Below are 23,514 nucleotides of genomic sequence, written 5' to 3'. Positions count from 1 at the left end.
ATGTTGGTAAATCGAAGACACAGATTTAAAATAAATGGCAAAAGTACCAGGGAGGAGATGAGTACATTCTTTATAATGAATTCTTGTGATCTGAAGTAGATGTGGAGTCGATGTTTCCACTAGTAGAGTCTACAACCAGAGGTCATAGCCTCAGAGTTGAAGGACGTTCCTTTAGGAAGGAGATGAGGAGGAATTTATTTTGTCAGAGTGTGGTGAACCTGTGGAATTCTTTGCCACAGAAGGTTGTGGAGGCCAAGTCAATTAATATTTTTAAGGCAGCGATAGATAGTACGTGTGTCACGGGTTATGGTGAGAAGGCAGGAGAATGGGGTTAGGAGGGAGAGATAGATCAGCCATGATTGAATGGCAGAGTAGACTTGATGGGCCGAATGGCCTAAATCTGCTCCTATCACTTATGACCATATGAGCGCAGGAGAATGAGGGGTGATCTTATAGAGGTGTATAAAATCATGAGAGGAATAGATTGGGTAGGTGCTCGGAGTCTCCAGCCCACAGTAGGAGAATCGAGGACCAGATTACATAGCTTCAAGGTGAAGGGGGAAAGATTTAATAGGAATCCGAGGGGTAACTTTTTCACACAAAGGGTAGTGGGTGTATGGAACGAGCTGCCAGAGGAGGTAGTTGAGGCAGAGGCTATTGCAACGTTTTAATAAATTATTTGACAGGTACATGGATAGGACAGGTTTAGAGGGATATGGGCCAAGTGTAGGCAGGTGGGACTAGTGTAGATGGGACATTGTTGGCCGGTGTGGGCAAGTTGGCCGAAGGGCCTGTTTCCAAGCTGTGTCACTCTATGATGAAAAATCACTTGGGGTGGGTGCCAACAATTGTCAAAGTATGCTCCATCTTGTGGGAAAACTGGTGTCAAAGGGTGGAGATGGAAAAAAAAGGGTCTGCCTTTTACCTCCTTGTGAGAAGAGTAGTCTATCATTGAAGAAAATGTTTGAATTGGAGAAGAGCCCCTTCCTGAAGCGTCGAGTAGCCCGCCTTCTGCCCGGCGCTGATTGGCGGACTCTCGAGCGGTGTCACATAGAAACAGGGAGGCCCGGTGTTGATTGGGCGGCAGGAGTTGGTTGACGAGGCGAACAGCCAGTGAGGAGGCAGAGTCTCCCGCTGACGGAACAGCGGCGCCATCTTCGATGGGCGGGCTGGAGCTGGAGCGCGAGCGCGGGTCGTGTTGTCCGCGACCCAGCCTCAGCGGGACGGCATCCTCGTCCTCCGCCTCTCCTCTATGGCGTTCTTTTTAATGCATACGCGCGCGTTTTATCCACTGTAAAGCACCGTTAAAGCGGTTTAATTATTTTTGTCGTGGGGCGACCCGTTTCTCTGCCTGGATCGCATCTCTCTGACTGAAGCCCGGGATCACATCTATCATCTTGATTACGGACTGTATTGACCGCGGCGATGGCCTGGGCGCTGAAGATGCCGATGCCGGACGAGGTTATTGAATCCGGCCTGGTGCAAGATTTCGACGCCAGTTTGTCTGGAATCGGCCAGGAGTTAGGGGCAGGAGCCTACAGTATGAGGTATTTTGTTTTTAATGAAGTAGTGTTACAATAACAAGCGTGGCATCCGTGCTGCTGCTCATGGATGTGATGTGTTGGGACAAAAACTCATGGCCATGTTCTCTAAACCTATTGAAACTTCAAAGCATGTCGCTCAGATATGGTGACTTAGCCTGAAGTATCTTGATGTACGGTGGTTTTTAAGTGTTGAATTTGTTGTCCCGTCCCACATCCTCCTCTTCCAATATATCTTGCATAGTATGACATGTGGCATTTTTCTGCATTAAAGTTACTTTTAAATGTAAATTGAGTTACTATTTTGTATGGTAATGGACTAAGCAAACCAGGCAACTTCTAGATTCTATTACTGTACTGGCCAGAACTGAATTAAGTGATTTTTGGCGAGGGCTAAGTATTGTAATTAGTTTTATTGGTGTTGGGCAAGAGAGGAATGGTCTTGTTCCAGACCATGTCAACACCTTTTGTAGGTGGAAGGGAAATGTCTTGTGTCTTTCAGTTGTACCTGTATGTGTTTTTCTCTTTCACGGTTGATAACATTCATTCCAAAACTCGCTTTACAAGTTTGCTTATTAACAATTGCCACATGGGGGAGGAATCAGGGACCCTGCATCAGTATAAATTGACGTATTGTTGATGAGGGTGTAATTACTAGGTTCCTTATATGGATCTTTATATTATCCTTGTAGGATAATAATAACAAAAGAAGCAGGAGTTAACAAATTGGTTCATCGAGGCTGTTCTGCCATTTAATAAGTTCTTTGCTGATTCAATCTTGGCGTCAACATTACATTTTTGTTAGTTTCCCCATGCTCCTTGTGTCCCTTGTTTAAATGATTGTCACTCGAATAGTGGCCAGGCTGCCTCCACAATGCGCTGGAGTAGAGAATTCTCAAGATCCACAGCCCTCTGAGGGAAGAAATTCCTTATCTGTCTGAAGCAGGCAACCTGTTATTTTGAAATGATGCCCCTAGTTCTAAATACCCTGATGAGAGGAAGCATCCTTCAGAATCTTATGTTTCCATAAGATTCTTTTTCATTTTTCCATGCTCCAATAAGCACAGGGCCCAATCTTCAACCTTTTTTCCAACATCAACCTGTTCATCCCAGGAATCAACTGAGTGAACCTTGCCTCCATTGCAAGAAATCCTTTCTTAAATATGGGGAAGCTGCACTGGCAGTCTCATCAGTGCTCCCTGAAAGTTGTATCAAAACCTCTGCTCTGATACCTCATACTCTTGTATTCAAGGCCAGCCTTTCTAATTACTTCCTGTACTCGTATACTACCTTGTTATGTTTCAAGTAAAAGGAGCCTGTTCATACCATAATGTTTGAAATCTAGCTCCATATTTGCTTTTTATCTTTCATTCCAAAGTGAATAACTTCATGTTGTACTGCACCTGTCAACTTCCTGCCTAGTCACTTTACCTATCTATATCCCATTACAGACTCTTTGTATCGTCTTCACAGCTTGCTCACACACCTATTTTTATATCATCGGTGAATTTGCTGTAGTATATTTGGTTCCTTCATCCAAGTTGTTAAAATGGATTGTTAAATAATTGAGGACCCAGCACTGATCCCTGTTGTACTTTTCTGGTTATTGAAAATGGCTAATTTATTCCAACTACTTTTTCATTTGTTCGACAGTCCCTTCCTTATCTTTGTCAGTATATTATCCCGAGCCCCACGTGCTCTGTGAAGTAAGCCTTATCAAATGCACTACATCTGCTGTTAACTTATATCCAACCCCAAAGAACACTCGCAAATTCGTCAAGCATATTTCCCTTTTATAAAACCCTGTTGACTCTCCTTGATTGTCTTATGATTTCCTAAATGTTCTGAGGTTAACTCTGAATAGATTGGTGGCAAAAACAAGGGGGCAGATTATTATCTCAATGAGGTTAGGCTAGGTAAGGGGGAGGTACATCAAGACCTGGGTGTCCTTGTACACCAGTCACTGAAAGTTGCCATGCAGGTACAGCAGGCAGTGAAGAAAGCTAATGCAATGTTGGCCTTCACAACAAGAGGATTTCAGTATAGGAGTAAAGAGGTTCTTCTGTAGTTGTATAGGGATCTGGTAAGACCACATCTGGAGTATTGTGTACAGTTTTGGTCTCCTAATTTGAGGAAGGACATCCTTGTGATTGAGGGAGTGCAGCGTAGGTTCACGAGATTGATCCCTGGGAAGGCGGGACTGTCATATGAGGAAAGATTGAAAAGACTAGGCTTGTATTCACTGGAGTTTAGAAGGATGAGGGGGGGGATCTTATAGAAACATATAACATTATAATATGACTGGACAAGCTAGATGCAGGAAAAATGTTCCCAATGTTGGGCGAGTCCAGAACCAGGGGCCACAGTCTTAGAATAAAGGGGAGGCAATTTAAGACTGAGGTGAGAAAAAATGTTTTCACCCAGAGAGTTGTGAATTTGTGGAATTCCCTGCCACAGAGGGCAGTGGAGGCCAAATCACTGGATGGATTTAAGAGAGAGTTAGATAGAGCTCTAGGGGCTAGTGGAATCAAGGGATATGGGGAGAAGGCAGGCATGGGTTATTGATTGTGGACGATCAGCCATGATCACAATGAATGGCTGGCTCGTAGGGCCGAATGGCCTCCTCCTGCACCTATTTTCTATGTTTCTATTCCAGCATTTTTTATAAATACAGATGTTTGGCTAACGGGCCCATAAGTTTATGTTTACTCCCTTCCTTCTTAAACTGGTGTTACATTTGTGATTCTAATCCTACAGGACCTCCGCCAGGATCAAATTTTTTTTGTAGATTGCAACCAACACAATTTTCCAGCTAATTCCACCAAGACCCTAGTATGTAGCCCTAGGAAACTTGTCAGATCCATTAGTTTGTCTAGAACTTTTTCTTGTAATAGAGATCATTTTAAATTACTCGCTCCCTGTATTTTACAATTGGGATGTTTTTAATGTTCTACCATGAAGACTGATCAAAATATAGTTATAATCTCTGTAGCTTCTCTAGGTCTTGGTTTAATTTCATTTTCAGACTTTTTTAGCTACTTTTTATATACCTGTCGAAACATTTATTGTTTGTTTTTATATTGTTGGTTTGTTTTTATATTATTTGTTCTCGAACTTGATCTTCCTCCAGTGTATTTTTTAAAATCATCTTTTCTCAAAATACGCAGTCCTTTGGCCAACTAACTACTAATCCTCACAATGTTGTTCTGTAGAGAAAAATGCATTTATATTCCTGTTTACACGACTTTGGAATGATGAATGTGAATTTTGCATAAGACCAAAGTCCATTGTCTATACAAATGTAGTCTAGATTTTAGTTTTCATTCTCCAAATACAGCAATTTTAATGTACCCAATTGGCAGACTAATTTCCCTCCGGGGATGAATAAAGTTTATCGTATCGTAGCAGCATAGACTGTGCTAAACTAATTTTATTCCTGTTTTGACACAAGATGTTGGACTAACTCAGTGGATCAGGCAACATCTCTGGAGAAAAATGATAGGTGACATTTCTAGTCGTGACCCTTCTTCAGACCTGACCTGAAACGTCACCCATCCTTTTTCTCCAGAGATGCTGCCTGACTCATTGAGTTACTTCAGCACTTTGTGTCTAACGTTGGTATAAACTAGCATCTGCTGCTCCTTGTTTCTACCTTTTTAATGTATGTCTTGGTTTATACAGAAATATATTTAGTTTCCAATTTATCAAAATTAAAATTGTATACTTATTTTGCTGATGCTGAACAGATCTCTTATCTCAGAAATTAAATAAATGATATTTTATTATTAATGATTTAACCAAAATATTGTTTATTATATGAGTGAGTTCAGCAACACTCGTGCATAAATGTCATCTAAATGTGTTTATGACTGGATATAATAGAAAATTTCATTTTCTTAATCTTGAGCTCTCCAACTTGACCGTGGGCATTTTTATTGCCATGTTTTCCATACTTTCCCTTCGTGGCCATTGTATTTGCCCAAACCTGCAACAATTAACTGTTTTACAAATTAACATATAGGTTGAGTGGGTTTGAGTTGTATTGAAAAATGCTTTGTAGCATTTTGAAGCTTCTAAATGCATTTCCATAACACTTAATTTAGAGGTTGCCGAAGTAATTAGACCTGTCTTTGCAGGTTAAACCTCTGTTATACGAGTTGGTAAGATGTTAATGTTGCTGACTCTTAGCAAGTGCCCCTGTCAGTAGCTGCCAAATAAACCAGAGCCATTTGCAAAACCTCAAAGACCTCTTTCTTCTGGGGATGCTGCTAATTGTGGGACCCAGCGAAATCCAAACTAAAACTCACCATCCTTACTAACCTTCACTGTATAGGCGTTCAAAATTTCTGGACATTAGTGGTATGTATTCATTTCCAAAACCTATAAACTGGTGATAAACTATTTTCCTACCTGATGCTTTGTTGTAAATTATATGTGTATAATTGCCCTTTTCCTCGAATGAGTTGGTTCGCTTTCAATATCTGATTTTAAATGTAAATTATGTTTTGAATAGTAATGATTTTGAATGACTAAAAAACTAGGTAGTGTTCATCTGGCAGAATGGACAACAAATTATAACTGTCTCAAGTTGTAGAGATGGAAGAAGTAACACAGTAAATAACAGCAAGATCCAATTATAGTGATTGAGATAGCAAATAACTCATTTAGTTTATGATCTGCTGCATTATTAGTTGTATCCACCAAATGCAGGTTTTGGTATTTGATGACTGTTGAGCTGGGATAGTTGTATAGCTTAAAAAACAGTTCTGATATTTGGGTTTTGTTGTTAGTTTATTATTGTCACAGTGACAAACTTTGATTGTGTGTTATCCAGTCAAATCATACTGTACATGAATACAATAAGCATACGTTGGAGAGGGTGAATGCCACAGCCCTGTCCCTAACCAGTTCTGGTCAAGCATCAGTTGACATTTAAAGTAGGTTGATCTATTAGATCATCTGATTATTATATTTTGAGAAAAATAGATTAATGAGGAAAACCATTTCACTGTTTGAAACTGCCTATGTAATTCATTTACTGCTGTTGTATCTCATGAAGTGGCTATGGGTAAGGGGTGGGAGAGGAAGGGAAGATAATTCTATTTACAGTTTCCAAGTGTACTACAACCTATTCATTCAATCAGTAGCAGTCATGATAAACAAAAAGTAATGTGCAAGCTCCTCATTTTAAGTTAGCACGTCAGCAGTACAAGGTCATTATAATTTTCACAAATGTGAAGTAAACATTTCTTCAGCCTTCCCCCACTCTATCACTGTAAATGACACTTAAAAGATTATGTAAGAAAAACTGGGGGGGGGGGGGGGGGGGGGATTATGATGCTTATTTCCTGTCTACAAGTACCAAATGGAGGATAATTTATTATGCAGAGACTGAACAATGCATCTTCCTGGTTTTGACCTCCCAATCTACCTCAATGCACTCTCCCTTGCCCTCTCACTCCTTGCAGTCTCTAATCTGCACTTTTTCAGTAGCTGTGACAATGTATTCTGCATGTTATGATTGTAATCGTGCATGGATGATTTGCCTGGAGAGCATACAAAACAAAGTTTCTCACAGTTGGTAAACAAGATGATAAATCAACGACTATTTCAAGTTATTATGTATCTCCCCACCCTTTCCTGGCTCAAATAAAGACTTTGCGATAAACTTTCAATTAAAAACCAAATAAATAATTCTCACTATAATACAATTTACAGTACATCTTTAGAAGATCAAATGTTCGCTGATAGTTCAAAACCATTCTCATAATACCTTGCCCCTCTCTCATGTTTGCACTGCTGGTGAAAAAAACCAAGATTAATCTACATGAAATAACTGCAAAACCAGATCCAAATATACAAGTCCTTTGCCACTCAGTTGCACTCTTGGCACAAGCAGAGTGCACTTTAATAATGTATTGGAAAGGCATATTTTTTCCATCCACAGGTTTTTAGGAATGCAGTTCACTCTTGTGTTTGTTAAGATGGAAATTTGCTGTGAATGAGGATTTGGAGGAGTTGTGGAAAATTGACAGAAGTACCCCAAGGCACAAAAGAAACTTCGAGCTGGTCATGCAAAAAGCCTGGGAAATTAAACAAGACGGGAATTTGTTCAAAAGAACCCAGGGAAAGTTTGTCATCTTTTGCCTTTGCTTCTTACTAAAACTACTAATGCTGTTGCTCTCAATCCAGTGCTGGAAAACCACTCCACTTGCCACCATGCCATTTGTTCCTGTGAAGGGAAAAAGAGGAAATCAATTATCATGGCTGTTGCTTTCACTGAGAAAAATGGCTGGAATCATGGTATACAGCAGATCATCTTGAATACAATACAAAAAAAACTTACCTTGGTCACTATAAATGTGGGATTATCTCTTGGTATGTGCATTTGTGGATAGTGAAGTACCAACTGTCTTTTGATGCACCAGCTGATGTACCATAGATATGTTAACAGAAGAAATCACTCCCCAATTACCACCAGCACATGTCCTGCATCATCAGAGGACCAAACACCCTCAATCACTGCTATACCACCGTCGGAGATGCTTATCGCTCCATCCCTCACTTTGGGAAGTCCGTCGTTGGCTGTGCAGCTTCTTCGTGAATGTAGGCAGCGACTGAAGAAAGCCCGTAGTGAGGGCTGCACAGAGCTAGTCAAGGGAGGTAGAGCAGTGACTCTGGGACAGCTTGGAGTCAGTAGATTGGGTGATGTTCAAGGACTCGGCGTGGAGGTGTATGTTCTCCTAAAAACTGTCCGAGTGTCTCCCAGTCAACAATAATATGGTTGACTGAATTTTCCCATGAATAATGGCAACCTTGAATACAGCAAGTTCATCGAATTATACTCTTGTGCTTTAAACAAAGACGTACAAGGCGTTGGTTTGCTTTCTCTAAAACTTAAGATTTTTTTTGTTTTTTTGTGTAAACACAGCAAATAGCAAGGTGCTCATGTTTTCCTCTTGCAAAATCTTGTAGTGTTTGTAGCAAATCATCTGAGTTATTAGTATGCATAGCCATGCCCAGGAGCAAAGGGGATCAGCAATTATTCTTGTAAGCAGCCTTGTGCTTTTTACAAACTGTACCTTTATCTTATTACCTGTAGCAAGACCGAAGGTCCTTGCCACTGTGCACCCAGCTTACTGAAATATTTGTTGACATTTGATCTCAATTACTGTGTGGGGAAATGTAATCCAGCCCTAGCTTGGGCTATAAATCAAATTTATTTAACCTTAAAACGATTAGTACTCCCGATAGCAATTAGCAATGTTTTCAGAAATAAGCGCAGAAATATTGTTCAGTCACCTTTGTCATAAAATTGATCCTTGAAACATTTGCTTGACTTGTATATGGTGTAATACTGCCTCTGCTTCCGTTGCTAAATCCACCCTGCCTGGCTGTTTCTTGGCCTAAAATATATCATTCAAATTTCTTTAGATTCAGAAGTGTTGACCTGTTTGTTTAATCAAGGAGATTAAATTGAATAAAATGTCAAGAGTTGTTTCTTGGGAGTGACACATCTGGAATAACAGTTTTGCAATCTGGATGTTATGTCTATTCTTTGGTTATCTTTGTAATACCTATGTTCATTCTAATGTGCTCAGTGGCAGGCAGTTGGTAGCCAATCAATAATAATCAATGCACAGCTGCTTTTTATGGGCTACTTCAAATCCTACTTCCTTTTCCTTGGTTTGTTGTTCCAGAATCTCTAGCTGTTCTCAGGGCTTCTCTCTATTGGCGATGCTCACTTGCGTTCCGAACATTTTGTCCAGATTGTGTCTCTGGCCTGGCTCCAGTTCATTCAATGACCAGTTTTCCAGCTCCAATGAAATCCATTTGTGGTGTTTGTGTGGTTTTGAAGTGTGAGAGACTACTGTGATTTTCATTGTTTTTCTGAACCAAATCTGATTTGTTATATTGTCCATAGAAATGGGCGAAGTTAGTATCAATACTATAAGGCTACCAGTAGGATAGATAAATACTTTATTGTCACATGTACAGTGAAATTCTTTCAGATGGCTGGTACAATTGAATGTAAACCTGAATACAGTCCTGAATACAGTCTATTAAGTTGCTGAATTATTAAGCCTTTTTAAAATTAGATCAGTGATTCTTGTTGGCTGCAACTTGCCATAGTAGAAATTTGACAAGTCAGTTAACCAAGTGTAGGGTGTCTATATAAAGGACATGTAACATGGGCTATGTTCCCCTTGGGTTGGTTGGTCGGTCCCCTTGGGTTGGTTGATCCCCTATGAGTAGGTTAACCTGTGATGAGTGTTTATCGGCACTGGGCCTGTACTTGCTGGAGTTTAGAAGAATGAGGGGGGACCTAATTGAAACATACACAACAGTGAAAGGCTTGGATAGAGTGAATGTGGAGAGGATGTTTCCACTAGTGGGGGAGTCTAGGACTAGAGGTCGTGGCCTCAGAAATAAAGGATGTTCTTTTACGAAGGAGTTGATAGAAGAATGAGGGGGGACCTAATTGAAACATACACAACAGTGAAAGGCTTGGATAGAGTGAATGTGGAGAGGATGTTTCCACTAGTGGGGGAGTCTAGGACTAGAGGTCGTGGCCTCAGAAATAAAGGATGTTCTTTTACGAAGGAGTTGAGGAGAAATTTAATTAGTCAGAGGGTGGTGAATCTGTGGAATTCTTTGTATTTCTAGCAAATTCTGAATGTATTTCTAGCATTTTATTTTAATTTCTCTGAACCTAGTAGGTGCACTACATACTATCGTAGTGCACTAGTACGTGACTACTAATGAACTAGTAAGTAAACTATCCCAGTAAACTAGGTTAATATCTAGTATTAGGTACTAAGTATTAATCTAGCAATAGATTAATAGATCTCTTAAAACTTTCATTATAGATCTATAATCTATTTGATTATATATTTATATCTATAAGATTATAGATTATCATAATCTATAATCTTCATTGTAAATACAAAGAGAGGGCAAAAAGGGACATACTCTGTTTGGCTTGCACTTTGTGCAAATGTGTAGTTGGTCCAACTTTTTAGAGTCGATTAGACGTGGATTAGAATTTGCTTTTTAACCTATACTATTTATAACTACATGTAATCAAACTGAACCTCTTCATTATATCCAAAAATGTTTTGTAAAATTGCATTCTAAATTGGTGTCAAATTATTTCAGTTCACAGTAGATTTTGCATATGATATAAAAATCAGTTTGAGGAGGGAAAGTACTTGTGCCTAGATCACACATTGCATCTGAATCACACATTGAATCTGTTTTAAATCTCTTAAAACAGATATCTATTAAATATGACGGCTCTGGTTGTGAAAATATGTTGCCTGTTAAAGGCTGGCACTGTGAAGGTTCTTGTTTATTTAATTTCTAAGCATTTGATTATATTTAGGCTATTGATATTGCATACAGGATAACATTTTGATATTCTAATTTTGTTCTAAATTTAGTGATGTCCTTGCATTGCCAATCTTCAAACAGGAAGAGTCCAACTTGCCAGCGGAGGATGAGAATGAACTACTCCCGTTTCAATATGTCCTGTGTGCAGCGACTTCTCCTGCAGTAAAGCTCCATGATGAGACACTTACATACCTTAACCAAGGTAATGCTTCATACTGCACAGCTCAATTTTCTAATTAAACCAATGTTACAGAGCATTTTGGTGGTGGGGTGGGGGGGGGGGGGGGGGCAAACTCATTGAATTGCTTGATCAAAGATGACAAGTGAACTGAGATGCTTCAAATGCAGCTCATTTCCGCATTCTGAATTTGGTTTCTTGCTACCTCTTCATATCGCTTTGTAAGCAAGGGGAAGCTTAATTTTGAAGAAATGATTAAGTACAACATTCTGATTTGTTCTGTTTTCAGGGCAATCTTATGAAATTCGAATGCTTGACAATCGGAATATTGGGGAGTTGCCTGAAATCAATGGTAAATATGTGAAGGTGAGAGAAACAATGTTGGTGAAATGGTGGAGCTGCATTTGTTGCAAGATCCACTTGAGAAATACCATTTTTAATAGAGGGAGAAAAAAAAACCTAAATGGTTCATCGCATCTTATTGCCTGAACCATTAAACCTTTGGTAAAATAGTAGACAGAACAGTGGAGGTTCGTTAGGTCGTTCTTCTGTATGGGAATTATTTTGCTCATTGTAGTAAGCAATAAGCTTCCCTGAAACTTCCAGAACAAAACCTTTTTATTTGTGTCGGTTACCTTTGTGACAGGTGGATATAGGTTTGCATGCTTAGATCAAGTTTTGTTTTTGTGCTGTTGTGTAACTTGGAGAGTGCAAAGAAGGGAGTACTATCTAAAATATATGAGCACTCCATTCTGATGTTTCTATTTATTTATCTTCCTCCCTTGTGTTTCCATTGTTTTCATTTTAAATCAAATTTGTTAGATTTTGTTTTTCCTCTTGATCTGCCATTATGTCTTGAAGTACAAATTGATGAATTAATTAATAGGTAAGAATTTCAAATGGCCTCCTGTGGTGGAAATAGTTGTTATGTTCTTAAAAGATAATGATGTCTGATTACTGCAGGGAGGTTACATGGAAACAGTTTTTTTCCCCCCAAGACAGCTATTTTTCTGATTGTCAATTTCCAAAGTAACATTTAGGTAGTTATCTGGTTCCCACTCAAATTGTTATAAACAATTAAGCCTGCATAATGCCACAATTGTCCCCTAATTTATTGATCACGTAATATCCAATTTGAGTTGTGGGAACACGTGTTAAAGCAGAACTGCTTGCAGAACTTTTTTTGCATGGCTTTTTTCCCCAGTGCTCTCTTCACTCTAATACAAGAACCGTTGGTTATTATTTGAAATGATGCGACTTAAATCCTCATTTTTATTTTTGAAAACTACTGTACTAACACAGATGGTGATTGGGGTGGGGCGCGATGCTATTGCAGACACAGTAATAGATTCCAAAAACTGACAATAGACAATAAACTGCTGCTTTTTTTCCCCCTCCCCAGAGTATAATTCGAGTGGTATTCCATGACCGCCGTTTACAGTATACTGAACACCAGCAATTGGAAGGATGGAGGTGGAACCGACCAGGAGATAGGATCCTGGATTTGGGTATGTTATATGTTGAGTGGACTTCCTGCCAAGTCTGAATTTATTCTAACGAATGGTTTGATGGGGAATAAAGCTTAAATGTTGTATAAAACACTTACCTCAAACTTAATACAATCTAGCTGTTGTGGAAAGTGTTCCAGGGTAAACTGACCTTGAAAAGTACCAGAGCATAGCCTGATTTTTAGGTAGATTTGGGACACTAAGAATTGGGACCATAAATGTCAGGCATAGCTATAGATATAGGAAGTTCGATTGGAAATTGGAATGATCCTTTTAAAACCTGGGATGACATTGGATTCATCCTGCTTTTTGTAAACAGAATGAAACCGGGAAACATTCTTCCATGTGTACAACTGAGATGTTGGCTAGTCCCATAATTTCTGTCCTTTTTAAGTTTATTTCTTGATCACACGGAGTGAACTAAATTAGCTGAATTGTGTAATTTTATTTCTCATGCAAGGTCGTAAAACTGGTGTGTTAATACTTTCTCGGCAGATGCTGTGTGGGCTATTTTCTCCTTTGCAAATTTACTAGTTATAGAGTCACAGTCATACAGCACAAAAACATGCCCTTTAGCACAACTTGCACATGCCATACAAGGTGCCCCATCTACACTCATCCCACTTGCCTGTGTTTGCCCCATGTCCCTCCTAAACCTTTCCTGTCCATGTATCTGTCCAAACGTCCTTTAAATGTTATTATTGTACCTACCTCAACTACCACCTCTGGCGTTTCATATACCCACTACCCTCTGTGAGGAAAATATTTGCCCCTCAGATTCCTATTAAATCGTTCCCCACTGAACGATTTAATAGGAATCGTTACCTTGACTAATTTTTCGTATCGTTAATCGTTACCGTGACTAACTTTTTAAGGTGAGCCTTAAATTTTACCTCTCACCGTAAAAAGTTAGTCAAGGTAAATTCTTTTGGTAATCTTGTATCAAACCAGAAAGCTTAAAACGAGAGTGATGAAGAATAGAATAAGTTTATTTCCAAGTAAAATTTGTAAACTCCACGTTAGTTTTGTACTTTTTTAACAATATTCTATGTTCCTGCTGATCTTTGCATCAATATTGCATTTTCTCTATTTGAGCAGATGAATGCACGAGAAGTAATGATCCATAATTAGCAATAATTTAGTCGTGGCTGTGTTCCTGCAATAAATCCCGTTTGTTTGCTTCAGATATTCCATTGTCAGTAGGCATTGTTGACCCCAGAGCAAATCCAACACAACTAAATACAGTGGAGTTTCTTTGGGATCCTTCAAAGAGAACTTCTGTATTTATCCAGGTATGATTTCTGCTTGCTTAAAGTTTAAGTTATATATTACTTGGGCAAGTTGCATTAGTTTTTTTTGTGCAGGTAATAATACAAATAGAAAACACTACTTGTATGTATTGATCTTTTCTATTTTAATTGGTTTATTCCGTGGTGATTTTGTTTGTCTTTTGTGTACTACCATTGCACTTAGTCACAGTGGGAAGATGCCCCCCTGGCCTAACCTAACCGATCCAACAGGTCATACAAGTAAACTAACTTGTTTCTATACATCTTTTGGGGGGAAACTTGTGGGAAAATGTTTGGCCAAGCTAGAATGGCGAGTTCTCCTGATGACTTCATGATTGTTGGGACACATCAAACAGAAGGCCCCATGCTTTTGGAATTTGATCATAAGTTTTAACAATGCTCCTGATAATGCAGATGAAAAAGCTCTTGAATGCAGTCATTTATTTTGGGACCACTAATGGGATGTGTGGTGAGAACAAAGCTTGTGTTGCAGTAATTTCCCCCCTATTGTTTGATGCTTTTTCCTCATTCATGTATCTTGTTTCCTCAGGTGCATTGCATTAGTACTGAATTCACAACTAGGAAACACGGAGGAGAAAAAGGAGTGCCTTTTCGGATTCAAATAGATACGTTCAAGGAGAATGAGAGCAGTGAATATACAGAGCATCTTCATTCAGCTAGCTGTCAAATCAAAGTATTCAAGGTATGGAAGATAGGCTACATTGCTTTGTAACCAATGCTGCTTTTCCTGATTGCTATGATGTTTGTTGATCGGTGTCATGGACATTCTAATTAAAAATAAACTGTAAATGGATAATGAGCTGCTTTTAAAGAGGATGTAGTCTGAAACAGTCCAGGAACTTTCTATTGAGAAGGAAGGATAGACTGACAAACTAGAGATCCCTGAGTGACAAATTTAAGGGCACATGTCAGGTTGGCAATGCAAAAAGGAGATGTAGTTGGCTATAGGAAGGTCAAACTAAAAGTGTAAAAGGAAATAAGTGGAGCAGGCAAAGTCTGGCGGTAAACCTGAAGCTAACCTAAGAGAAAATCAAAAAGACTTCTATGGGCACGTACAGTAAATTTGTAAGAGGAAACAAGTTAGGGCCCAATTATGGAGGTACCGGAGGTCATTTGGTCCAGTATAGTTTAATAAAGGAAAACCAGCACTCCGAGGAGCTGTTGTGACATATTCAATGAAACAAATCCTACTGAGTGGAGTCGTGGTTCCAGCTGGAGCACTGTCTAATTTATCAGAACCCAAATGGAAATCTGCAGCATTTCTACTTTAAGATGTAACTGACAAAATAACTTTCAAAGTAGTTACATATCTGAAGCTTGGACTACTTGACGTTGATTTGAGAAGAAGTGAAGCTCCCACTGATGGAACAAAAGTTGTTAACAGCTCAAACAATGGAGATTCTCTTCATTGCACTTGATGGCTGCAGACTGTGAACATTTCAGTATTTCAACAGCACCAAATGAGGCATGTAACCAAATTTATATATAGATACAAATATTTGTTACACAATGCAACATGTCGAACCCCCTTTCCTCTGCACCACTCTCTTAGAGAAAGTATGAATAGTCTTTTCCTGGAACCGTTGGTTTCTTGGCACTTTCTCAACTGAGTGCTCTTTGTTTGATGTTATTCTTTTTTTCCTCGCCATCCCCATTCATCCCACCATGATTTACCATTTGGCTCTGAGGGTGCACTAGTCTGATTAATGTTCATAGTTCATTATAACATCCTCCTTGGAATTCAGAATATTATGTGCTGCTCTAGTAAGATGCTATGAAAGTGTAGCAAGCGATATCTATTAGCACATACAGTGCATTCAGAAAGTATTCAGACCCCTTCACTTTTTCCACATTTTGTTACGTTAGAGCCTTATTTTAAAATTGATTAAATTCATTTTTTAAAAATCAATCTACATACAATACTCCAGAATGAAGAAGCAAAAGCAGATGTTGTTTGGCACCCACCCCCCCCCCCCCCCTCTCAATTGCAGTATGTCCTTTCCTGAGTTGGGATATCTGACCTGTGTACATTATTGTAGACTCTCTTGCCAGACCCCTATTTATTTCAAACATGATATCACCGATTTTGTAGTAAAATTCTCTTCCGAATAAGAGCAGTATAAGACCTGCTTGCTTTACCTACTTGAACCAGGAAGTCATGATACAACTTGACTTTGGATAGGGAGAATTTGAAGTATTGTGTGCAGTTCTGATCACCCCATTACAGGAACGATGTGGAGGCTTTGGAGAGGGTGCAGAAGAGGTTTACCAGAATGCTGCCTGTATTAGGGGGTATTAGTAGTCAGGAGAGGTTGGACAAATGTGGATTGTTATCTCTGTAGTTCTGGAGGTTGAGGGGAGACCTGATAGAAGTTTATAAAATGAGAGATGCAGATAGGTTAGGCGGTCAGAATCTTTTTCCCAGGATAGAAATATTAAAGACTATGGGCCATAGCTTTAAGGTGTGAGGGGCAAAGATTGTTTTTTTTATTTTGCAGAGGGTGGTGAGTGCCTGGGACGTGCTGCCAGTGGTGGCGATTTAGGCAGATACGATAATGGCATTTAAGAGTCTTAGTTAGGTACATGGATTTTATTTTTTTTAATTGAATTTGAATTTAAATGTACTGCATGGAAACAGGCCAATTAACCTACGAACCCGCACTTCTGTACGTGGGAGGAAACCGGAGCACTCGGAGAAAAGTCAAGCGGTCACAGGGAGATCGTGCAAACTCCACACAGACAACACCCGAGGTCAGGATCGAACCCGGATCTCAGGTGCTGTGAGGCAGCAGCTCTACCAGCTGCACCACTGTGCTGGGAATGAGGATGTACAAGGAGTGGAGGAACATGGGTCATTGCGAAGACAGCAGAGATGAGTTTATCTTGGCATCCTGTTCCACACAGATATTGTGGGCCAAAGGGCCTGTTTCTGTGCTGTACTGTTCTATGAGAAGGTAGTGGTGAGCTGCCTGCTTAAACTGCTGTGGTCCTTTGCCTGCCAGTTATCAAGGCAGAAGAGAATTGTCTTGGGGGGGAGCCCCTTTTTCACTTGGGCTGTGTTCATTTGTAGACAAGATGCAGGCAGAATTCATGGTCTATGTATTTCTTTTATTTGTATATCTTCCTGCCTGTCTGATGTATGCTGATCTGGTTCTCTGTAATTAAAGGTGCATACTATTTTTCTGAATGAAGTGTTGAATCCAGATGCTGGCCCATAGTCAGCAGAGGAGTGAGTGCATGCTGTTCAGTCTTCATTCAATTTTCTTTTGCATCTGGGGATGATCCCCTATTGTGTTACATATTTATTTTGGGGTATATATTTTTTTTAAATGAGAATGAAAATGAAACGGTAGTTATTTTTTGGGAAATAAACCTTCACAGTCTGCTGTTAATCATGAAGATTTATGTGTCTCGATCAGTTTAACCATCATGGTTGTAAAAATGGACTGTAGGCAAGACCATTTGAATGTTATTTGTTCTCAGTTTTTTTGTATTGCATCTGATTTGTTTGCAGCCAAAAGGCGCTGATAGAAAACAGAAAACAGACAGGGAAAAAATGGAGAAGCGAACTCCTCAAGAGAAGGAAAAGTATCAACCTTCTTATGATACAACTATTCTCACAGAGGTACGCCTACTGCCAAACCAGATCTAGGTACTGGTTTTCAGAAACCCGTTGGGCCTGTGGTTTTGTTAAGCTTGTAAAATGTTTTACTGTGAATTGTTAAACTGGAGTGGAGAGGAACAGGCAGCCTAATTGGCTTGTTAATAACCATATAACAATTACAGCACGGAAACAGGCCATCTCGGCCCTTCTAGTCCATGCCGAACACTTACTCTCACCTAGTCCCATCTACCTGCACTCAGACCATAACCCTCCATTCCTTTCCCGTCCATATACCTATCCAATTTATTTTTAAATGATAAAATCAAACCTGCCTCCACCACTTCCACTGGAAGCTCATTCCACACAGCTACCACTCTCTGAGTAAAGAAGTTCCCCCTCAGGTTACCCCTAAACCTTTGTCCCTTAATTCTCAGATCATGTCCTCTTGTTTGAATCTTCCCTACTCTCAATGGAAACAGCTTATCCACGTCAACTCTGTCTATCCCTCTCATCATTTTAAAGACCTCGATCAAGTCCCCCCCCTTAACCTTCTGCGCTCCAAAGAATAAAGACCTACAGTGGCTTGCAAAAGTATTCATACCCCTTGAACTTTTCCATATTTTGTCACGTTACAACCACAAACGTAAATGTATTTTATTGGGATGTTATGTGATAGACCAACACAAAGTGGCACATAATTGTGAAGTGGAAGGAAAATGATACATGGTTTTCAAATTTTTTTACAAATAAAAAACTGAAAAGTGTGGCGTGCAAAAGTATTCAGCCCCCCCTGAGTCAATACTTTGTAGAACCACCTTTCGCTGCAATTACAGCTGTAAGTCTTTTGGCGTATGTCTCTACCAGATTTGCACATCTAGAGACTGAAATTTTTGCCCATTCTTCTTTGCAAAATAGCTCAAGCTCAGTCAGATTGGATGGAGAGCGTCTGTGAACAGCAATTTTCAAGTCTTGCCAGAGATTCTCAATTGGATTTAGGTCTGGACTTTGACTGGGCCATTCTAACACATGAATATGCTTTGATCTAAACCATTCCATTGTAGCTCTGGCTGTATGTTTAGGGTCGTTGTCCTGCTGGAAGGTGAACCTCCGCCCCAGTCTCAAGTCTTTTGCAGACTCTAACAGGTTTTCTTCCAAGATTGCCCTATATTTGGCTCCATCCATCTTCCCATCAACTCTGACCAGCTTCCCTGTCCCTGCTGAAGAAAAGCATCCCCACAGCATGATGCTGCCACCACCATGTTTCACAGTGGGGACGGTGTGTTCAGGGTGATGTGCAGTGTTAGTTTTCCGCCACGCGTTTTGCATTTAGGCCAAAAACTTCAATTTTGGTCTCATCTGACCAGAGCACCTTCCTCCACATGTTTGCGGTGTTCCCCACATGGCTTGTGGCAAACTGCAAATGGGACTTCTTATGGCTTTTTTTCAACAATGGCTTTCTTCTTGCCACTCTTCCATAAAGGCCCGATTTGTGGAGTGCACGACTAATAGTTGTCCTGTGGACAGATTCTCCCACCTGAGCTGTGGATCTCTGCAGCTCCTCCAGAGTTACCATGGGCCTCTTGGCTGCTTCTCTGATCAATGCTCTCCTTGCCCGGCCTGTCAGTTTAGGTGGATGGCCATGTCTTGGTAGGTTTGCAGTTGTGCCATACTCTTTCCATTTTCGGATGATAGATTGAACAGTGCTCCGTGAGATGTTCAAAGCTTGGGATATTTTTTTTATAACCTAACCCTGCTTTAAACTTCTCCACAACTTTATCCCTGACCTGTCTGGTGCGTTCCTTGGGCTTCATGATGCTGTTTGTTCACTAATGTTCTCTAACAAACCTCCGAGGCCTTCACAGAACAGCTGTATTTATACTGAGATTAGATTACACACAAGTGGACTCTATTTACTAATTAGGTGACTTCTGAAGGCAATATTGGTTGCACTGGATTTTATTTAGGGGTATCAGAGTAAAGGGGGCTGAATGCTTTTGCACACCACACTTTTCAGTTTTTTATTTGTAAAAAAATTTGAAAACCATGTATCATTTTCCTTCCACTTCACAATTATGCGCCACTTTGTGTTGGTCTATCACATAACATCCCAATAAAATACATTTACGCTTGTGGTTGTAACGTGACAAAATGTGGAAAAGTTCAAGGGGTATGAATACTTTTGCAAGCCACTGTATCTTGTTCAACCTTTCTCTGTAACTTAGGTGCTGAAACCCAGGCAACATTCTAGTAAATCTCCTCTGTACTCTCTATTTTGTTGACATCTTTCCTATAATTTGGCGACCAAAATTGTACACCATATTCCAGAATTGGCCTCACCAATGCCTTGTACAATTTTAACATTACATCCCAACTTCTATACTCAATGCTCTGATTTATAAAGGCCAGCACACCAAAAGCTTCCTTTACCACCCTATCTACATGAGATTCCATCTTCAGGCCACATGCATTTTGGTTTATGTTTTGGGTCATTGTTATTTGTGAAGCAATTTTACATATGCAGAATACATTGCAATAAAGCATCTAAGGTAACCAATGTTATCTGGGCATGGTCTGGTCTATTTGACATTGCAGCTCTACCAACAATTCTCCACCATAACCACTTCTTTGCCCCCTACTATCCAAAGGAATGAAGTCTTGAGTGTTTTGCATGACTTGAAATAGGTGTATATTTCAATGCAAAATAAACTACACAGTAAACTGAAGAGATCTGTTAATACTTAATTAAAAGTAATGTACGTGTTTAATTTGGGAAAATTATCACATTGATTTATGTGTTTAATTGGCTTTCCAGTGTTCTCCCTGGCCAGATATTTCCTACGTTAACAACACAGCATCTCCTGGATTTACAAGTTCACATGGCAGTTTTACCATTGCTGAAGGGTATGTCTCATTATTGCCATGTACTTATCAATACAATTTCCAGCATTTCAGAGTTATTTTTAATATAAATTGTCAATTTAATTTCAGGAATGGATCCCCTCATCATCAGCCTGAACCAGTTCCTGCAACCACTGATGTAAGTGGCTTTTTCTAGCATTCAATATATGCTTCAACGTTGATCACAATAAACGGGGAATTTTGTGCGTCATTTAATGTTCTTCCAAGCCAGGTTTTCATTATTATCCCCATAGTTTCCGTTTTGGATGATCAACCATTCTAAGCTTTGCATGTCTTGGAGGAAGTTTGATTCAATAAACGCATCCAGTTCTGAATTCTTGGAACTTTTGGGTACTGGATATTTAATTCTAGCCCGCCAAGATTGTGGCTGCCCTCCCCCAACATGCTTGACTTCTTGGTATCTTTTTTGTTGCATTCCACTTTTCATCCTTGTACTTTTATAATGTACAATCAGTAGTTTATACAGACATCTGTACTTGCCTTTCTTATGAAGGTCTGTAATGGTGGAGTTGGCTGTTAATGAGGATAATTATTGAAATTAAATTTCTTGTGTCGCGAAATCCACTTGAAAGTTTGTGGAACCAAGTCTGGAGTTGTTCCATGGACTATCAATACCCTTGCCCATTTAACAATTTGTATGTTATCCTGGATGTTGGAAGGGCTGTTTGACACTGGAGGACTGGGCAATCTCCACAACACCTGTCGCCTAACTCGGACTGCTCTGCTAATGTAGAAACCAGGAATGCAGAATGCTGATTTACGGCGCAAAGTGCTGGAGTGACGTTCTTGGTTGGGACCCTTCTTCAATCCTTATAAAAGGTCACCTGTCCATGTTCTCCAGAGATACTGCCTGAGTTACTCCACCACTTTGTGTCTTCTACTATGCTAATAGTATTGAGACAAGTGTTTTCCTGATCTTCTAAAACATACCAGTGAACTTAAGGCTATGACAATTGAATTGGTGAAGGAACGTTTACTTGAATGTATTTCTTATTTTGGGGGTAAAGCTTCACAGTATAAAGGTAAAACTATAATTGTGGGTGAGGAAAACTAAACTTGTAGTTGACTAAGTTTAAGCTGTTGGGATTGGGAGTGTTGAGAAAATAATTTAAGGAATATGGTAAAAAGCAAAATAAGATTTACATGTAAAATGCAATTGAAAGGGCGTTAGATTTGCAAAGCTGATCATATAACACGTAGGAATGGGTGACGTTTAGGTTCGAGACGGGTCTGAAGAAGGGTCTCGACGCGAAACATCACCCATTCCTTCTCTCCAGAGATGCTGTCTGTCCTGCTGATTTACTCCAGCATTGTGTGTCTATCTAGTTCTGAATCCTCGTTGTACAAATATAAATGGAGACTCAACTATCTCTGGATGCATAAGATGGCAGGCCGTTTGCGGGAGATAGTTGTTGCTCAAGAAGATTAGATGAGGTGAAGGTGTTGGCTACTTGTTTACTTTTTTTGCATGGGGTCGATGTAGGCAAGAATAATTTTTAAAAACCTTGAATATTATGTGGTATGGGAATAATTTTATAAAGCTAAATAGTTGAATGCATAATTCCTTGCCTGTGATGTGGGTCAGGCTGCAAAAACAACCTATTAATCGTAGTTGAGCAAAGAAGCACGTATGTAGATTAGTTTGGCAAAATGTTGGGAAGATTACTGTTTTTGTTCATTTGGTTTATATTTATTTTGATTTTGTTTTAATGGGCAGTATAGACGTAACCGCCTTGAAGTTGATCAAAATCTTGAACCCTGGTCCAAGTGTTCCATGCTAATTGGCACTAATTCTAAATTTACAATGCAGCTTTATTATTGGAAATAATTAAAATTTGATTTGTTCAACTGCACAAGTTGGTTTATTTTGAAATTACAATGCCCATCCCATTTTATTAGCTTGTCTCCCAGTTGCATCAAAATCCATTTGCTACCCTAGATCAATCTTAATTTTACTATTCTAAGTAGCGCAATGCACTGAAGTCTTCATACCTCTCCTAGGCTCTGGCCTCTTATGCATGGAAACATGTACGAGAGAATTCTTCAGAATTTAACAGAGTTCTGTGGGTGTTCACTTGCTGGTAAACTTTATTTGTGTTGAGGAAAAAGGAAGAAGAGATGTTCAGAAGGCTCGGGCAGTTCTTCTAGTGCAAACCTCAGCTTGGCTAACTCTGGAACTCTGCTGTTGAAGGTGTATTGGCGCAACCCATATTATTTAGTGTGAACTAAATGCAAATTGTCGCATAAGGAAGAATCTTAAAGTAAATGTGCATGTGGAAGAGTGTGGGGGATATTGTTGAAAATTCCACACTTTTCAGTTGCTTCAGGTAAGCTCTTCTCCTGCAATGGGGGATCCTGAATAGAATAACCTTGGAAATAAAGTCACAAAAATACGACCTCTTATAGAATTATTTAGGTGGACGCAGAAGGCGCTGCTACAAATGTCCAGAGAAACAAAAATGCTGGAGGAACTCAGCGGGTGCAGCAGCATCTATGGAGCGAAGGAAATAGGCAACGTTTCGTCCCGAAACGTTGCCTATTTCCTTCGCTCCATAGATGCTGCTGCACCCGCTGAGTTTCTCCAGCATTTTTGTCTACCTTAGCTAAAGGAGATTGATGGTTCCACTGTTCCCAACTCTGTTTTATATTTTACTGTCGTGCAGTCTCGGGCTGCCAACATTCTTATACTTGTACAGTTAAGTGTAAAGGAGGTCTCTTTGGGATCATGGTGATATCAAGATGGAGCCAGAAAGAACTCTGAAAATCCTTGCTGTAGCTGGTTGGAGAAGTATTGGGAAGCAGGGAATTGCTCTGCTTGTCAACTGTGTGGGGTTCTCACATTAAAAGTCCAGTAGTATCTCTGCTTGCACTTTAGAAACATAGAAAATTGGTGCAGGAGTAGGCATTGGGCCCTTCGAGCCAGCACCACCATTCAGTATGATCATGGCTGATCATCCACAATCAGTACCCCATTCCTGCTTTCTCCCCATATCCTTTGGTTCCGTTAGTCCTAAGAGCTATATCCAACTCTCTCTTGAAAACATCTAGCGAATTGGCCTCC

The 23,514-nt window shown here is 39.8% G+C and overlaps 1 protein-coding gene across 3 annotated transcripts in view; it reads left to right on the top strand.

Annotated features, from left to right (window-relative positions):
- The first annotated feature begins 1,161 nt into the window (after positions 1–1,161).
- tfcp2 (transcription factor CP2) overlaps positions 1,162–23,514 on the top strand; it is a 37,541-nt gene continuing 15,188 nt past the window's right edge. For 2 of the 3 annotated variants that reach the window (XR_004410544.1, XM_033015818.1), the window contains exons 1-9: positions 1,162–1,547; positions 10,985–11,136; positions 11,402–11,478; positions 12,515–12,620; positions 13,806–13,912; positions 14,460–14,612; positions 17,445–17,555; positions 20,347–20,435; positions 20,523–20,571. Coding sequence is in view for 2 of the 3 variants with exons in the window: in XM_033015818.1 (XP_032871709.1) it covers positions 1,426–1,547; positions 10,985–11,136; positions 11,402–11,478; positions 12,515–12,620; positions 13,806–13,912; positions 14,460–14,612; positions 17,445–17,555; positions 20,347–20,435; positions 20,523–20,571 (966 nt within the window). In the remaining variant the exon portion in view is untranslated. The remainder of the gene's footprint in view (positions 1,548–10,984; positions 11,137–11,401; positions 11,479–12,514; positions 12,621–13,805; positions 13,913–14,459; positions 14,613–17,444; positions 17,556–20,346; positions 20,436–20,522; positions 20,572–23,514) is intronic. The other variant, XM_033015819.1, reaches the window with a different exon arrangement.

The sequence above is a fragment of the Amblyraja radiata genome, chromosome 46 (genome assembly GCF_010909765.2).
Source record: "Amblyraja radiata isolate CabotCenter1 chromosome 46, sAmbRad1.1.pri, whole genome shotgun sequence".
Lineage (NCBI taxonomy): Eukaryota > Metazoa > Chordata > Chondrichthyes > Rajiformes > Rajidae > Amblyraja > Amblyraja radiata.
The sequence above is the reverse complement of the archived record's forward strand: the minus strand, read 5'-3'. Positions and strand labels throughout refer to the sequence as shown.